The 18486-nt window shown below is 39.6% G+C and overlaps 2 protein-coding genes and 1 long non-coding RNA gene across 5 annotated transcripts in view; 2 read left to right on the top strand and 1 right to left on the bottom strand.

The window, feature by feature from the left end:
* The window catches only part of gsna (gelsolin a), a 21060-nt gene extending 20231 nt beyond the window's left edge, over positions 1-829 (top strand). For both annotated transcript variants that reach the window (XM_026174341.2, XM_026174342.2), the window contains one exon: positions 18-829. In XM_026174341.2, the coding sequence (XP_026030126.2) occupies positions 18-187 (170 nt within the window). In that variant the 3' untranslated portion in view covers positions 188-829. The remainder of the gene's footprint in view (positions 1-17) is intronic.
* LOC113025997 (stomatin-like) lies at positions 266-9765 on the bottom strand. 2 transcript variants are annotated; one of them, XM_080304446.1, is made up of 8 exons: positions 9717-9765; positions 9454-9534; positions 7842-7951; positions 7528-7600; positions 4613-4695; positions 4266-4469; positions 2823-2957; positions 266-2269 (listed from the first exon to the last, which is right to left on the bottom strand). In XM_080304446.1, the coding sequence occupies exons 1-8, from the start codon at positions 9748-9750 to the stop codon at positions 2081-2083; spliced, it is 909 nt and encodes a 302-aa protein (XP_080160572.1). In that variant the 5' UTR covers positions 9751-9765; the 3' UTR covers positions 266-2080. The 2 variants fall into 2 exon arrangements, with proteins under 2 accessions (XP_080160572.1, XP_026030129.1); XM_026174344.2 differs by lacking the exons at positions 9454-9534; positions 9717-9765 and adding an exon at positions 9291-9447.
* On the top strand, positions 4710-5797 carry LOC145430079 (uncharacterized). Its single transcript, XR_013910488.1, has 2 exons — positions 4710-5551; positions 5629-5797. It is a non-coding gene; the product is annotated as an uncharacterized LOC145430079 (long non-coding RNA).
* Positions 9766-18486: the final 8721 nt, after the last annotated feature.

Here is an 18486-nt window from a genome sequence, read left to right on the forward strand (position 1 = left end):
AAACTCGTCTTCCTCAGCGGTCCGTTACATCGAGACAGATCCGGCCAAGAGAGACCCGAGGACGCCCATTGTCAAACTCAAGCAGGGCTTCGAGCCGCCCACGTTCACTGGCTGGTTCCTGGGCTGGGACTACGACTACTGGACCACCGACCCTCTGGAGCGCGCTATGGCTGAACTGAACATCTGAACATTCCCTTGTTCCCACCTCTCTGCCCCGACCTGTCACCGTGTAGCAAGATCTTTTTTTTTTAAGCTACACGTGCCCTTTTCTTTTTTTAACGAATCACTGTTTTTTTTTTCACTTTGTCTCAAATGCTACTGTTGTGCCTTGAAACCAGTGAAATCATCCAGTACAAATAGAACTTCAACAGATACACAGGCTTTCCTTTAGGATTTGCACTACATATAGCCTCAAACTACGACTCTCATTCAAGGCGATTTTCCCATGTTTGACAATAAAAACCTGTTTACTAGCAAAATATAACAAACATAAAAGAAGACAGTTTAAAGTTTGGTTTTCCTGCAATATTACAAAAGCTACTGCCAAGAAAACAGCTTATAAAAAGCAATACAACCAATGCCTTAGAATGATTTCCTTGAGCTTACAGTAAGCTTGTTTTTTAAAGGGTACTGTCTTTATTGATGTTTTTGTACCTTTAGATGTTATATTTATTTTAAAATAATGCCACAGATTCTAACCCAGGAAGCTTGTGTTCTGCTGCGGTGTCTTTTAGTGGAAAACCACTGCTTTGCTTCTTTATTAGCTCCACTTTCTGTGGCAATTTCTAAGGTTTCCTGTAATCAATTCAATAAACCAAATTAAAATATACCAGCTGTTTTCTGCCTCTGCTTTTACAAACACTTAACTTCTCACACTGACCTGAAAGAAAAAAAATCAACACAAACATGCTTTCAGATTTATTTAGTCATATACACTTAACTCAAAATAAAATCATATCAAATCATACTGCACAAAAGAATGTGTGCTACAAACAACAACAAAGCAAACACAGGCATTAATCCTGAACGAAACTTCAAAAAGTTATTCATGTGTCTGAGGTTTTTTTTTACAGAAACAAATTCATTTAAATTACAATGAAAACTGGTAAACTGGACAACAATCAATCAAACAGTCTTTAGAGAACACAGCAGCACAGTGTTGTCCACTGGTTGTGTTTCCATATGTATCAAAATTCCCTAAATGTCACTATTGTTACCACAACAGAAACCTATACGACTTACTAAAGTAAAATCGAACAACCTTTCCCTTTCCTAACAAAGAAATCTTCTGTGTGGCAACAACAACATGTGGCTGTAGGCAAAAATCACTTCTTGGTCAAACAGTCCAAACACTTATGTTAAAAGTAGGAAAGCAGAACAACAGATTAAAACAGAACGTGTCATTTTCACAATATATAAATTCAAACATGTTTAAATATTTACACGCTGAAAGAAAGAATATGATCAATTATAACTCATTTTTTCAGCTTCCTGATACTTGGACACTTTCTGAAGCTTTAAATGAACAAACTTGCAAATAAATAAATAAATAAACAACTTAAAACAAAAACTAAAGAAAACTCAATTAAATAAATAAAACTTCAAGTTAAAGGTTATGCTAAGACTAAAAACTCATACTACATATTATTATATATATGTTATATAATATATTGAATCAGTGGTCATTTATTGGCAAACACACCAAGATGACTGCGGGGCATTGCCACTGCTGGCTCAAGCTACCCGCTCAGCTGCCAGAGCACCTGAGGCAAAGCAAATATTCAACTCCAGCTCTGATAAACAGAGAATATGCTAAATTTCACAGGTTTGTAATAAAGGGTAAATTCTCAAAGAAGGCCTGTGGGCTAGGAGATGATACCCTAGATTGTGTCACTTTTTTTCTTTGATTATAAAGTTGGAAAAAAATAAAAAGAAGTTATAAATTAAACCTATGTGAAAATAAGCTGGCTGCTTTCAGATGTAATGACGGTGAGGCAATGAAGTTGATTACACATGTATATGTGCTCAGTGATGCATGCTGGGAGTATGTGCATTTCTTTTCTTTTTTTTAGACACTTTCTCATGTATTGACGAATTTCGGCAAAATCTCCAGTGGAAGTGCCAAAATGATGGTGGAGTTCTTCTCTTCAGCGATGGTGTTCAGGGTCTGAAGGTAGCGCAGCTGCAGGGCTGACGGAGACTCTGCAATCACCAGGGACGCCTCCTTCAACGCCCGCGATGCGCTCATCTCCCCCTCTGCTGCGATCACCTTAAGAGGAGAAACAGGAGGGAAGAAAATGAAAAGAGCGCCTTGATCTCACAGCCCAGTGGAAGAAGCCTCTACACCCACAGTTACGACTATTCTTATTACAAAATCTTGCAGAATTCCTTTTTTCTGGGTTGCGATAGATTTCTTGTTTTATTTGTAAATCTCCTTTAAACCAATTTTTAAAATCTCCAATAACCTATTTTTTAAAAGGATTAGACCAGTATGTAACCTTACAAACTACATAAATCTCCCAATGTTACTTTTTTCTCCTTTTTATGAAATTGAAGTGTAGAAAAATAACAACAATCGATAAATGCAAAAGAAGGACACAGGAAACTGGAAGGCAAAAAGCTGAGTGCTATTTGAATACTTTCAAAATAGGTCAGTGTTTCCCACACATTAGGAAATGAATGGCCAGACAATCCACTTGATCTTATTTTGAAATTCAGTTGCTGCTAATTTGCAGCATTTCGTCTCTCAGATGGTCCTCGAAGACATTTCCCTTAAAAGACTTGTGTTTAGACAGTGATATGGAGATGTAGAACCGCCTTACCTTGGCTCGGGCCTCACGGGTGGCCTCAGCCTCAGATGCCATGGCTCTCAGTAGCTGAGGGGGCAGTTTCACATCTTTGATCTCCACCCGCTCCACTTTGATTCCCCAGTCATCTGTGGCATTGTCCAGAGTGACCTGAGGAGACAGCCATGCAATATACCGTTTGTAGTACCACATCTGTAAAAATAGAACGTATGTTTAAAAACCCCTCAACAACAATAGATTTTATCGCAAAGTTTTTAAATGAATGAGAAGGATGTCCCTCATCTTTCAAAGTTTTACATTTTTCAGAACTGTCCAGCAGATGGAGCTGACAGTGGTGACACGTTTCTCTCACAAAGCAGAGAAACAGACACACATTTTACATCTACACACTGTCACACACTGCATGTCTATTTTTACATTTTATGAGCAAAAGAATTCAAGAAAAAGTGTCTATTGGTCATTGTTGATCATACTATGATTATACAACTCTTCTGAGAGTGGAAGCTGTTACTGCTACAAAGATTTACCAGTGGGAATTTTTGCCCATTCATCCAGAAGAGCATTTGTAAGGTCAGACACCAGTGTTAGACAAAGGGGCCTGGCTCACAAACTCCATTCTAGTTCATCCCAGTGGTATTCAGTGGACTTTCAGTCAGCTTCTTCAACACAAAATTCATCCAACCATGCCTTTGTGGACTTTGCTTTGTATATTAGGGCACAGTATGTAACAAAAAAGGTCTTTCCCCAGGCTATTCCTACAAAGTTGGAAGCATAGAATTGTCCAAAATGTCTTGTTAAGCTGAAGCAGTGAGATTTCCCTTAAGTGGACGTAAGAGGCGCAGGCCAAACCCAGCTAAACAATCCAACGGCATTGCTGAATTCAGCGAGTAAGAGGTGTGGTCACAGACATTTGTCCACTTCCTGAAGTACCTCCTGATCACTGTCTCTGTGACTCTGAATTAGAAATAAATATTTAATCATTTACAGCAGCTCAGCATAAACTGGAAGTAAAAGTTTAATGGAAAAAATAAATAATTAAATTCTAAAGCAAACTAAAAGCTGGACTCATCATAGAAACATGGGATTAGCTAAGCTTCACTCAGTTTACAGCAGTTTGTTAGTTTAACAGTAACACACAGTTCGGGTGACAGCTGCATTATGCACCTGGTAAACAAGGCTCAGAGCAAGATGGCATCTCAAAATGCCTTAACAATGAGCCAATAGAGACAGAAGGACTTCACAGAGATGAGGGAATACCTTTTGGATATACCACATATAACAAATGTGTAAGGTCATACCCTTGGACACACCCTTAGAGTGACAGCTCAAAGGCTTATTGGACAATGTAAACGATGTAAAAAAAAAAAAAAAAAAGAAGTAAATTTTGGAAGTATATAATTATTTCTTGCATGTTTTGGGGTCACAGTTACAGCTAAGAGAAAAGCTGAAGGAGTTTACCTGCATAAAATGTGCAATGTGTTCACAGTCAGACAGAATCTCTGCCAGGTTCTTGTTACTCAGAACATTCCTCAGGGTGGTTTGGGCCAAAAGCTGCGTAGCAGCATCTGCATTACTGACATTAGCCACGGCCAGAGTAGGATTCTGGACCCGGTAGTAGACCAGGGCATCAACACACACTGCCACAGAGTCTCTGGTCAAAACCTGAGAGAAGAACAGTGTTTACACAATACTGTGTAATAAGCTAAAAAACTACAAATAAAATAACTACGCACAGTTATTATTACATGAGCTGAATTCCAGTGAAAGTGATCTGCTTAATGTAACTGGAAGGGTGCATGTCGTACCTCTTGTGGTGGGATGTTAAAGGTGACGGTGCGCATGTCCACATTAATAAAACTGTCAGTGCACGGCAAGACGAAGAACAAGCCTGTGAAATCACAAGAATGCAAATAGTTTCAACAAAGACTAACGCTACAGTAAACACAATAATGAGGAAGCTTCCTCACAAATGTTTGAAAAGACCAGGATGAATGAGATCCTGGCAGGAGGCCAAGTCAAGCTCTCGCTTTATGAGACTGCAGCTGTACTGACAGCAAGGCAAAGCCGTGGATATTTGCAGCTTTCATTAGCCTGTTTCAAGTCACTATGATTGAATTAGTGCATCAAACAATACTAGTGAAATAGACATGTGCTAGGTGTGCAATCATTTAGCAAACATTAACACCACACCGGATAGAGAGTGGTTGGATGCCATTCCTGTCAAGATATTGTAAATTTAAATGGTGAGATCACAGACATCTGTTCAGGAGGGGCAATGATGATAACAACAGTCTCCCTGTGCCACTTCCACCATGAAATCTGAAGCACTCTCAGTCAGACAAGTAAAAAGGTCCCAGTTGGTCTAATACAGTCTGAAAAACATCTTGTGATGCACATAAGCATGTTTATCGATAAAAATCTCAGTTTCAGGCAGAATGAAAGATTTTACAGTAAACTTTCTGTCACGGTCGGACGGCCCTTTCCGGACGACCCTGCTTGTGTTTATGTTTTCTGTATATATGTTTGCTTCTCCCTCCCTGGCCCTCGGGGTTGTTTACGGAAGTGCGCGCCGTGGGAGAGGCGTGTCCTGGCGACTGTCGTCATTGGGAGTCCCTCTTCGCTGTTGCCGGCCCACCTGCAGCTGATTACCTGACCAGTGGTTGGTAATCATTCCTCCAGGCTAGAAAGGGGTATTTAACCTGGACTCGCGGCGACAGTCGACGTGGGATTATTACTCCGAACTGGTATAGTCTGTGCGAGCAGTGTGAGTGTGTTATTCGGCTAGCGTGTGGCTAACGCTGGATTTTCCTTCTTCCTCCAGGAGGGGCGAGCGGAGAAGCGAGTTGGGGAGCACACACACTAAGGGAGTTACTACACGGAATGCACTGGGAGCAAGGGACGAGCACGATTGGAAAATTGCACTTTTGAATGGATTGTTGGACTTATCTGTTTCACTGTAAATAAACGCACTGTGTTTCTGTGAGCAAGAACCGCGCCTGGGTCCCTCTTTTCCGTGACACTTTCTTTGTGAGCCCGTAGATAGAGAAGCCAAGAGTTGCAGGTTGCAGGTGCTATTATTAACCCCATGTTGTCATAAACTCAAGCCCGGGGCTCTCTGAGGAGCCACGTTTCAGCATTTTGAGAGGACACTGCTTGGTTTTTAGATCTAGTACAACAAGAAATCAAAGATAAAGAGACAGTGAGTTGTGAGGTGTATGCAAATTGTACCTCGTGGGAGTCTGTATTTTTTACTTCTATGCTTCTAACAAATCTGCTGCCATTCAAAACACAAGTTACATAACTGATCGCATGGATAAGGCATTCAGAAAAATATGCTGTAGCGCTTGAACAGCTCTGTGGGTGCAGGTTCCCTCGGGCCCCTGTGTGGGGCCTGAGTGAACCTGCACCCATGCCCACTTTGTCTGTGGTCTTGTTGCTATAAAGCCTACCAAAAAAATCACATTTTAATTTTTAGCTATGACATGCCTTGTGTCATTCTGCCCAACAGCAGGAAGAAAACGCTCTTGTAAACACAACACAACAGGACCCACTGCCCCCATGCTTCTCTTTGATTCTTCCTATGGTTTTTTTTTTCATGGTTTTAACAACACAAATATTGGACTGTCAATCAGTGTCTCAAAAACTACACTATGGACTGTCACAAAATAGTAAGTAACACACATTACGTGCCCCCCCCCCCAAATGAGAAATCCTCAGGATTTACTGGAGGAATTGGCACTACATTTGGTTACCAGATGATGCATGGTAATGTTTCTGTGATCCCCCAAAATGAAGTTGGCTTCTGCGACTTTGAGTCGAGTTGTTTAAAAAAACATTAAGTGGATTTCCATGAAATTTGGTACACGCATTAATATGCCCCGAGAATCAACAGCAATTGCTTCTGTGATTTCATGACTCTTTTTGTCATCTGGTGCCATCATCAGGGTGCATAATTTGCCCAATACTTTGCTATATGAACAAAACGGATCATACATCTAATCAGTACTTTCTTCACGTCGGCATTTTAACAACCACACTGTAATGACACTTGGATATACATTATGTAACTTTTTGCGCTCCCTTGCAGACTGATAGAATTAGAGGTTTTTGTAGTAAAGTAACCGCAACCAAACAACTGGTGTGCTCTACAAAACAAAGGGTGGAAAAAAATGTAACTCAACAATACACATCATATATGAAAAAATTATGTTTAGGTCAATCAGTCCAGTGACTGTGGTCAGCTGTGTGACGATGGGTAAGTTTCCTACACTGTTTGTCTGAATTTAATGCAAGAAAAAAAACCCTCCAATTTAAAGCTCAGCTGATAGCAACTGATGTCATTAAGTCTGCCAATAAAAGCAGTAATCAATATTAAATTTATTGACTGCATCTAAAATAACGGACAATCTAAATCGCTGGTAACAGGACACTGACTAGTGCTTGTTCTCCTCCCGCCCATTTGAAGCAGCTCTGTATTACGGTAGCTAAAAGTGAGCCACTGAAACACTTAAACAAATGTCCAACAACTGACATTTGCAAAGAAATGTCAGGACATTTGAATGATGATCCATGCAACCACAGCTGAGCATGAAAAATATATTATCTATGAGTTAAAGACTACTAACATTTCAATAAAGGAACTGTATATTTAGATGACTATTTAAAAAAAAACACGATGGTGTAATAAAAAGAGAAAAAGAAATAAAACATGACTTCTTACCTGGTCCTTTGGCTCCTCCTGACAAAAGGCGCCCCAGGCGAAAAATAATAGCTCGCTGGTACTCCTTCACAATCTGTATACAGAGAAAAACAACCCCAAGGTCATATATAATATGTAAGTAAGTATGAGTAATTTCTTTTTCTTGCAGCTAGATATGGAGGTATTCTTATGCATGCTACTTTTAAAAAGAAATGAGTTTTCCTGTAAAGTAAAGATGCATTTTATCTGGGTGAATGGTAAACAACCATGCGTCACCAGCTTTTAAAAGGTGTTTCTAAAATAAAACAAATAGCACTGTAATTTAAGTAGCTGACCACAATACACATCCATATGGAGATGGGCAGAGTAATCAGCAGGAAAATGAGGGAGAGCCCAACCAGAATCCTGCCACAAAAGCCAATGTCAGTGTTTGGGTTCTCCAAAGCTGGGGAAAGAAGACAGACAGCATGATTTCAACTGGTTTGTACCAACTATGAGAATATATTAATGCATAGTGAATCTTGTATATTTGGACATATCTGCATGTATATTCTTCTAGATGCTAAGAAATTATATTTTAGATTTTATTTTTATTTATTTTATTTTTCAAAGGTAAAATGGAAGGGAAAAATCCTAATCTATTTGGCCCTATGTGAAAAAGTAATTGCCCCCTTTCAGCCTTTCAAATAGTTGAATCAAGAAATCCCTTAAATAGAACCTGTCTGACAAAGCAGGTAAGCTAAAAGATCTAAAAAAAAAAACAAAAAAACAATGCAACATGCCACAATCTAAAGAAACAAAGTGATTGACAATCTATCACTCTGGAAAGTGCTCCATTTCTAAAGCTTTGGTACTCCAGCAAACCATTTTGAAAGACGCTATCAATGAATGGAGAGAACTTGTAATGTTAATAAATCTTCCCAGGAAGAGGCTGCCTACCAAATTTACTGAAAGAGCACATCAACGATTCATCTACGAGGTCACAACAGAATATAAAACAACATCTAACGAACAGTATTCATGAATCAACAATAAGAAGGATATCAGCAAGAGTGCCAAGGAAAAAACACAATGCTGAACAAAAAGGCTTTTTTTGTGTGAAACACATGTGGCCAGTCATCCAAACACCTGACTGCAGTTCTTGATTCTAAGAGTGGCACAATCAGTTACTAGGTTTAGGTGGCAATTCCTTTTTTACATAGGACAGGTAGGGTTTGGATGGCTTTTCCCCCTTAATACATAAATGGAAAGTGCATTTTGCGTTTGCTGTGGTTTTCTTTATCTAATCTGAAAATTTGTTGATAACCTGAAACATGTAACGCAAACAAATTAAGAAATCAGCTCTCTACTTCTGTCAATCCATTCAACAGACAAAATTAGAAGTCAGAATGCCATGAACGGCTTATACTTAACTTACAATAATTTTTTTTGTGTTTTTTTTTTACAGTAATTAACATGTATGTTACGTGGTTTAATACTGTTTCTTGAACGCTACTGTCTTGTAAAACATTACTGGACGGTTAAGGTGTGAGTGGAACTTATTAACGGCTTATTAACGGTCAGAGCTAGCTAGCTCGTTTTTTAAGTAATGATCACTAAAAAAAATATGTACTTCTACCAACATTTAATTAGAAATTTCACGCTAATCTAAAAGTAAAACTTTCAGCTAAGTGCCGACTTAAAGAAAAAGCCAAATAACTCGGCTGGGCCAAAGTTCACTGACTTTATGAAGCCATCTCTGTCCAGCTATCAGTAAAAGGCGTAGAAAATTAAGCAGCCGTTACCTAACTGCCGTTCGCGACTTCGGGCTCGTTTCATTTCAGCATCTTCGTTGTCGTCAGCCATAGTCCCGGCCAAATAATAAATAACTAACAGTGACAGCAGGAAATGATAGCGATATATTGATTCACTATGGGCGACAGCCAGTTAGTGCGAGGTGACGTTTACCCAAGTTTTTACTTGCAGTAATCTGACGCAAGGGGGCGTGGCTGAGACCAGCTCCATCCCACGTCCTGGAAGACCCCATAACTGTAGAAAACATTGGAAAAACCACCCGGAGAAGAGAACGAGGAAGTTTCATATTCAGTTCACTATTGTTCATGCTATACAAACGTCTGGAGTCACTTCTCATTTCTTAATGTTTTGCTAAGAAATGTTTAAATATATGCGGCAAAACAGAGTATAAGGTGAACACAGTTTGTTCTAATTACCTTGAAAGTCAATATTTGGTGTGACCACAGTCATTCTTCACAGTCTGAACTTTCTCAGGAAAGCTTTCCAGTATTTTCTCTAAGTGGTCTTCAGGAATAGTTCTCCTAGTTTCTTGGACATTCAGAGCTCTCCTTTGGATGTTGACTTCCTTTTTTAAATTTTTCTGTCAAGATGATGCCAGTAATGTTGAGTTCCGCGCTCTGGGGAGGCCAATCCATCATCGACTTCCATTGTGAGTTTCTTCTATCCAGGTATGTTTTCACTGCACTGACAATGTGTTTGGGACTGTCGCACTGAAAAAAATGAAGGCATTGCATAGTGGATCAAAATCTAAGAGTACTTTTCTGCATTCAATACTATCAATTTTATCAAGGTCCCCAAACACCATAGGCTTTAAATGAATTACATCACAGGACCTCTTTGCGTTTTACAGATTGATGTAGACGCTCACTATTGCACCTCTTTCCTGACCTCTTATGTACATGTCAACAATGATCTGAACCAAAAATGTCAAGTTTGGATTCATCACTCAATAAGACCTGCTAATATTTGGTCGAGTTCTTGTGCAATTTGGCATACCGATACAATCTTTTCCCTAATGCCCTTCTGTAAGACCTTCAGATTGTGTTTATCTGCTGTAGAAAGTATTTTATGCCCGACACTTTTTCTTTTGTTTTCTACTGGTTTAATTTCAAAAGAAACATTTTAGAGTCTGAAAAAACATTGCTTAAAAATTAATAGGAATAAATAAGAAAAAAATTACAACAAATTATAGGTCCTTGGAAGCAAAATATAAAGATGTGAGGAGTGGCTCAAGACTTGTAAAACTAATTTGATTGATCTGTCCTGACTTTGTCATTCTTATCCCTACTGAAGTCTCATTAAAAGAAACAAAACATGTCAAGTCAAACTGAATGTGTTCAGTTCGATGGGGAGATATTTATACTAGATGTATGAGCATCGCCTCTGGTTTGAAACAAAAAAATTTCTCATATTCTAGACTTTCACACAGATCAAAGTATCCTGTGACCACCAAAAGCTAATACTTAACTTTTGAGTCCAAAGCATATTTGACCCAATATTTATACTGTATTTCCAATATTATACTGTTTGCTTACATTTTGAAGCCTAATATATAGCATTAATGATGTCACAAATATGTGCTTGACTTAAAAATGTGCATGTAGGTGTTGGCATCTGAAGCTGAGATGAGATGAGTTGAATATTTAAAAAAAATGGCAGAACCTTTAAGTGAGACATTGAGCTCAGTGCTTGGAGCTCACATTTTTTATTTAAGATGGTCTGATACACCAATAGACCTTGTCAGACAATTCAACTGCAAATGAGCTTAAAAACATTATGTAGTCTGCACCGCCTCATGAGGTTAAAGAAAGATCAGCAAGGTTGACTTTCTTATGGCTTCCTCACATACAAAAAATGTAGTGGAAGTAACAGTCTACTCCATAGGTGTCAAACTCTGGCCCGTGGGCCAAATTTGGCCCGCAGCCTAATTACATTTGGCCCGCGAAGCCATACCAAATTACTGTTAGAGCTGGCCTACTGGTATTATACAGCTAATATATATATTGTTTAGTATTAAGCTTTGCTTGTTCCATATTCAGTTTTCCAGCAAAACTTATTTGAGTCCATAAGAAAAGATTCATTCTTAAATCTGGAGGAAGATTTTTTTTTCAATAAATATTAACGTTAGCTCGCGACTTTGTTCCAGTTTTAAATTTTGGCCCACTGTGTATTTGAGTTTGACACCCCTGGTCTACTCAGTGTGGCAGCTGGAGCCTATTTAAATTAACCTGCTATTTACAGGCTACTGTCGAGGGTAATGCTAACAACTGAAAGTAGCTTCCATTAATAACCCAGGCAATGAAATATTTTCAGTGAATTTATGCGACAGCAGTCAGAGATTTCATTCCACGTTGACATGATAGCGTCACACAGTTGCGGCAGATTTGTTGGCTGTGCATGTGAATCTCCTGTTCCATAAAATCCCAAAGATGCTCTATTGGGTTAAGATCTGCTATTTGACTGCAGTAGCTTTGTGTTATCCTTCTGGGAACAACCATCAGAAAATGTGTACACTGTGGTTTGAAAGGAACTGACGTGGTCAACACCAATACTTAGGCAGGCTGTGGTGTCTAAATAATGCTCAATTGATAAAAAGTGGCCCAAAGTCTGCCATACCATTTAAACCACCAGCAGCCTTTATCAGGTGTACCTGATAAAGGCACACCTGTTTAGCTATTTAGCTATTTAGAGTCCTCCACCTGACGTGGTTCAAGTGTTCCAGTGTTTTGGCATTGTTCTTTCATCAATGGAGAACATTTCTGCCAAGGGCACATCTGTAAATACCTGATTACAGCTTCTCCAGTAAGCCTCCTCTCTACTTGTTACTGTTGCCTCCAGAGGCATTTTAGAAAGTAAGACATGCTTCAAAATGACATGAGATTGATTTACAGGTTAAAAAAAAAAGCAACCATAAAAACCTGTTGAATACTAAACATGAGAGTTGGTCAGTCTCTGTAGGCTGGAAGACTACCTATGTACCAAAAGACTATTGCAGGGGCCCAGGTTTGAGTCCTTTCCTGTAAGCTCTATTTTTATGTTATAATAATATTAAAAGGCAAAAATAAATCCTAAAAAAAACAAAACACAAACAAATAAAAAAAAAGACTAGACTGCACACGCCACCAAATAATTGGAAAAGGTTTTATCCACAGAACACTTCTGATATAATCTGTGGCTGAAAGAATCATTATCTTTATGCAGTTAATCCTGAATTTGGCACTGAAGTTTGCTTACTTTATTTTATTATCTTTATATTCATTTTAACACTGCTACACCTACGAGTTCAATAATGAAATGTTGAAGGATGTGAATGCATCAAAACTGGGATTTTTTTCTTTTCTTTTGCTCTAAATCAGAATTAATAATTATCAAAGAAAACGGTATTTTGAGGAAAAATTAATAGGCCACGGTATTTTAAATCCCTTTACAGATCCCTACAGAACATGCACAAATGAAGATAAAGCCATCAGGATTAAATTTTACAGTCAGTAATGAAATACAAAATTGGAGCAGATTTAGAGCGTATAGACCATATGTAGACACCAGTTGACGAAGTGCTAGTGTATTTTTTTTCTTTTGGATCAATCCTTATTTGTAAGCTCCTTCAGTATTAACACCAATCATTTTAGTGACAGAGCTGGTTGTTGAGTTCAGGTGGTGGCATGCACAGAAAACCCAGGCAAAGTGCAATTATCCTGGGGAAAACTAAGGGATGGTGGCTGTGCATGTTGCAGTGGTCTAGAGCTCCACCTCACCTAATCCTCTTTTAATTAGGGTGAGAGAAAATGTGGAACCCCTCCTGGATTAGTCACAGCACATTGACAAAGCACCAAGCTGGGACCAGTGTACAAGACTGGTGGCCAATGTGGCCAGTTAGGTACAGCTAAGACCCTCTCATGTGTGAAAAAATACCCTTCCATCTCCCCGAGGCTACCTGGGCTTCGGGCTTCCTGCAGCTGAAACCAAAGTGTCTTTGGTCTCTGGTGAACTGGGAGGATAAGTTACAGCATATGATTCGCTCATTTCCAATCCTTCCCCCATTTTCACTCTCACTTGATAGGCTATTCTATCTGCAGCCAGACTTGCTCCCTATTATCCACCCTTTTTGCTAATCCTACAGGGTACTTTGTCCTCCTCGTTATCTTTCCTCATCCCTAACTATCTCTCTTCATGCTCTATCTGCCCATTTCTCAGTCTCTCCTTTTCTTAGCCAATAATGGAGGTTCAGCTTCATGCCGATGGGGATTAAGGTGAACAAAAGAATCAATTAGGATCCAAATAGTCCACACAAGTACTTGAAGTGTCTAGATAGGGCTAACATTAGCTAGTTTGATGTATCACAGTACAAAGAAATGTGATCAATTATAAATTACAGAGAGCCACATCAGCATCCTGCAGACTTTATCCAAAATGAAAAGTAGCAGGTGTAAATAAATGTTTTTTTTTTAAAACTTGTCTGGAAATGTTACATTTGATCCTAGTAGCACTGTTTTCTTCAAATAAAAATAAACAAAAGTATAAGGCAAAAGTATAAGACTAGAGACGTTTGGTAAGCGATTTAATAATTGACCACTAGGGGTCATTGAGGTGGTTCCTCATCCACTGTGTCACTATTAGCAGGCAGCCACACAGAGCAGTGAGTGAACTGTTATGACAAAAAAATGTGCTGGATGTAGAAGTGAATGGGCAGATATATGACTACAAAAACAGCTGACAAGTTGTTACAATACAAACTGAGGCGTCAAACATAGGCTGGTGCAGCACAAACAGAAAAAAACTGAAAGCAGAGCATAGTTTGTCTGACGCACTGCACAGGAGAATTGCTATAGACCTCACTGTACAGAGGATCCTCTTATTGATATATGGATATTTATGTAGTTTATGCCAATATATCTCAGGAATAACACTGATGAGCAAATGAAAACGGCTTTGGATTAATAACATGACTAGACAGCAGTCATTATATTTTTCCATAAAGAATAATTTCACTGTCTGATCCAGTCAGAATAAAGTATTTCAACTTGTTTCCAGCTATTTATATACCCATTGGGGCATCAGTTGTTTTATGTTTGAATGCAACAGTGATAGACAGTTACAACATCAACTCAGAATTGCCAGAAACGTCATGACTGAACATAAATACGTAAATAACGACTTTAATCAGTTGGAATGTTACGACCCCCTCTGCTAGGCGACAGGAGGGGATAAACATACACAAGCCCTCTCACAAAATCAGAGTAAATAAGGGGTTTTATTACAAACAAACTGAAAACCGACGGGGCTGTTCAACAGACCACCGGGGAAACAATTAATACACAAAGAAAAGAACAGGCAAGAGTAAAAGCTAAGGGTTAACTAAAGTGGGCAGCAAACACAAGAGTCTAATAAAACTAAGGTTAGCTGTATATCAGGTTACAAACACAGTTCAACTATTAGGCAGACAAGAAGGCCACTGCATGTTCACATCAGCACAACAATCCCCCACAGTGTGAAGAATCTTCAGCCTTTTTATACTCCCAGGTGCAGACAATCAGCCAGTCAATTGGTCTCGGAGTGTCATGGGATCTCCAGGCAGCCAATCGTCCGCAAGGTCTGGCACACTGTGATCTGCATAAAAGAAGGCTGGCACAGGACTCCCAGCAGCCAGTCATCCACGAGTCCTAGCACACTTAGATTTGCATAAACACAAAAGGGTAGTCTCACTCTCTCCAAGGCCCAGGGCCGTAACATGGAATGAAATGAGGACCAGGCATTGAGCTGATAATTCACTCATAGAAAAATCCAGAAAATAAAATGGAACGCGCATTTTAAAAACTGATCAACAACCTCTGCGATACTGTGCACACTGAAATTTAAATATCTTATCCTGTGATGGACGAACCTGCCACAAGCCCTGTGTCAGCAGGGTAGACTTGAGTTATATGTAGGAGAAGCCAAAACAAAGAAAAATCAAAATCATGTGGTTGAAAAATAATTACTTACTATTCTTCATTTTTCTGACCTACTTTTAATTCTGTACTCCTCTAATATCACTATAATCCATACATCCACATATATTTTAGTTTTCCAACAAAAACAATCAGCACCTAATAACAATCAAATTGCCAAACAATATTAGATGGAGGTAATTAAATGCTTCAGCAACTGCTAAGCCACATTTTTCCTTATACTGTCTAAACTCATGACTGCTTCCTAAAGGTCACCTTGTTTCTTTTATCCAAAAGAAAGCAAAGACTGATGAAATGATGTGAAGCAACCTTGCAACATTCCCATTATAAGATTAAACCATGATGGAGTCGTATATTCTTGTCATGACTTGGCAGGCCACTTCATGTGTGATGAACATTTTTGACAATGAGTTAATACATCCGTTAAGAAAACTAACAAAGTATGATGTTTAATTTAGAAGCTTTTTAAATGCACTCTACATAAGCATCACACAGTCAGTGTTGGTGGGCTAAATGGGAACATAAAAGCAGAGATGGCTCAAGCCGAAGCAACGAGTAGCACACTGGACAAACTTCAGTGGACTTCAGCTCTTCCTGCCTTAGACCCGATAACACTGGGTGGCAGTGTGTACCTCTAAACAGGAAAGATTTCACCTCCTGCCTCCAGCAGAGGAGCTCAGTCTGTGAGAGGCACTGAGGTTTGACCACTCTGAAGCTTAACTGAGGCAAAAATATTCCACAAAAGACCTTACCACAGGGTCCGAGTCTCTATTAATTAGTTTTCCTCACCTTCAAAATACTGTTAAAAAAATAGAGATTTTTGTGACATATTATAATCGATATGCCGTACTCAGGGCTGGGCAACACATAATCGATATACAAATATACTCCACTGTACTGTTTAATCAATCTTTTAATCTAAATAATATTAGAAACCTCAAAACTTCTGCATTTCAGACTTATTTACATACAATGTTTGTCTCATTTTATTTTTTCTTTTGTTTACTGGGAGCAGATTGGCATTAGCGGCAAACAAAAATGTTAACATTTTGTACAGACAGCACAGAAACTAATTTCCAATGCAGCTTAATCTCTCAAAGACTTGTAGTGAGCTCTTCCATATAAGCAGTGCATTATTCTCTGAGCCGGAGGGGATTTATCAAGTCTGCATGGAAGAGCAAGTAGGGTCAATTATAAAATCACACTACCGTATATGTTTTTTCCTCTTCTTTTTTGGGGGGACGGGGGGAAGGGGTCTGTATATAGTTTCAAAGAATCAAATGCAATATGATAAAAAAGAAAAATCTATTTACTTTTGTATATGTAATACCAGATTATCCTGGAAAAGTCTGCAAATAAGCCTCGAACACACGAGTTTACTCCAAAAGTTGACAGCGAAGATGGAGGTCACAGAGGTCACGGTGAAGATAAGCTGAGAACTTGTAAATCCTGTCAATCTGTTTTCAAATTACTGCAGTAACAGCATGCGAGGTGTTGTTTCCGTGTATTATGGTAATGTAATAGTTGAGGCAGGCCTTGGTCTGCAGCTCCTGTTTGTTCGCAGGTACTGCGCTTGCTGCGTTTGGCATTCTGCTCCACTTCTCCCACTGAAATGAGTTCTCTCTCTCTCCCTCTAAACTTACAGAGGATGTGGCGCCCACACAGCTGTTCTCCCCTGAGCTGGCGTACATAAAACATAAAAGGCGAGCCTATATGAAAAATGCACAGAGCGCTGGAATATAATGTGCTTGATACCCTGCTGCTGTCGGGCAGGAGAGAGATAAAGAGAGAGGCCTGCCCTGGATAGATTCCTTTTCTGCAAAATTCGTTTGACTGCAGGCTTGGATGGATGCCTGTGCAAACATTTACTCACCACGCTCAATCCATGGATCACATTACAAAGATTGATTGTTCACTTGCCTCTCACCCTCCACTGTTTCATTGGACAATGTGAAATCAAATGGGATTTTTTTATTATTTTTTTGAAAGAGGAGTATCTGAGGGGTAGAGTTGTTATGCACAGAATAAGTGCTTCTCGGGGAGATGTGAAACGGGTGCGTGTGTTTTCGAGCAAATTCCTCCCATTGTTCTTGTGTATTCCAGATGAATTGAAATGCTGAGTGCCAGACAGTGAAAACAAATCAAAATGATTGTTCGAGTTGAAAGAGTGGCACGTGGCACCGTGTTTCTCTTCCTCATGTCATCTTGTAAATTAGCTGAGCTGCCGTGTGAACTTGTATGGCAATTAATTTGTGACACGCAGGTGATTCGCTACCTACCGCTGCATGATTGCAAAGTTCACTAAAAGTGAAATTATAGACGGGGAACACTGGAATTGCACGCACACTCTTTGGAGAATTTGTAGTCCAATTAAAGCTCAGCGCACAAACACTGCATCGGTGTGGTCGTGCCAAACCATAATCATCATTTCAAGCTATTGCCAAATATTGACTCAGTTGTTTTTAGGGGCCTCTGGGTACTGTATCAAGAAGCCTAACTAAGAAAACAATTGTCCAGGAGGCAGGGAGCAAGGAGTGGAAACTCATAACGACATAATCTGAAAATGACTCTGGTCCCTCGGTGCGCTACAGAGAACCAGATCGAAACAGACATTACTCAGTTCAAGGTGACCCGCAGCTTTTACCCCAGTGTTTTCCAACCAACTACACCAGCCAAAGCGAATCAGACACATATAAGATGTGATTCAGTGCGGCACGCACACGTGCTCCCCCGGTGTTTTAATCAATAGAAAAGTGAAAGCAGGTAAAAATGAGCACAGACACGGCGGGAGATTCTTAGTGTTGCTGTGTCAAAACTGCTCGAGTGAAAGTAAACAGCCGAGAACAGGTGGTTTGACCCCAGAGATGAAAGGTCAGGACACAGGACACTGGTCTCTCTCCTCAGCTAACCTGCTTTCAAAATAACCAAACTGATCCCGGAGACCCAGTACTACAGCAGATTAGCCCCCCTCTGCTGCGTCTTGTCCTCTCCTGCCAACACGTCCGCACTCTCGTTTCCATTTCCCCTCGGTGTCGTCCTCCTATCATCATTTTCCTACACTCCCTCCCTCCTCTCTCTCGCCCCCTCACATCGTTAGCATTTAGATAGTTGAGAGCAGAGGAGCTTGGGTAATAGGCTTTTCCCTTCCCTCCATCCCTCTTTCTCCTCTTGCTCAAATCAGCTGAAGTAAGAGGGATTAAATCAAAAGAACAACAATGATGATGAGAGCAACTGCGAG

This window comes from Astatotilapia calliptera, chromosome 7 (genome assembly GCF_964374335.1).
Source record: "Astatotilapia calliptera chromosome 7, fAstCal68.1, whole genome shotgun sequence".
NCBI lineage: Eukaryota > Metazoa > Chordata > Actinopteri > Cichliformes > Cichlidae > Astatotilapia > Astatotilapia calliptera.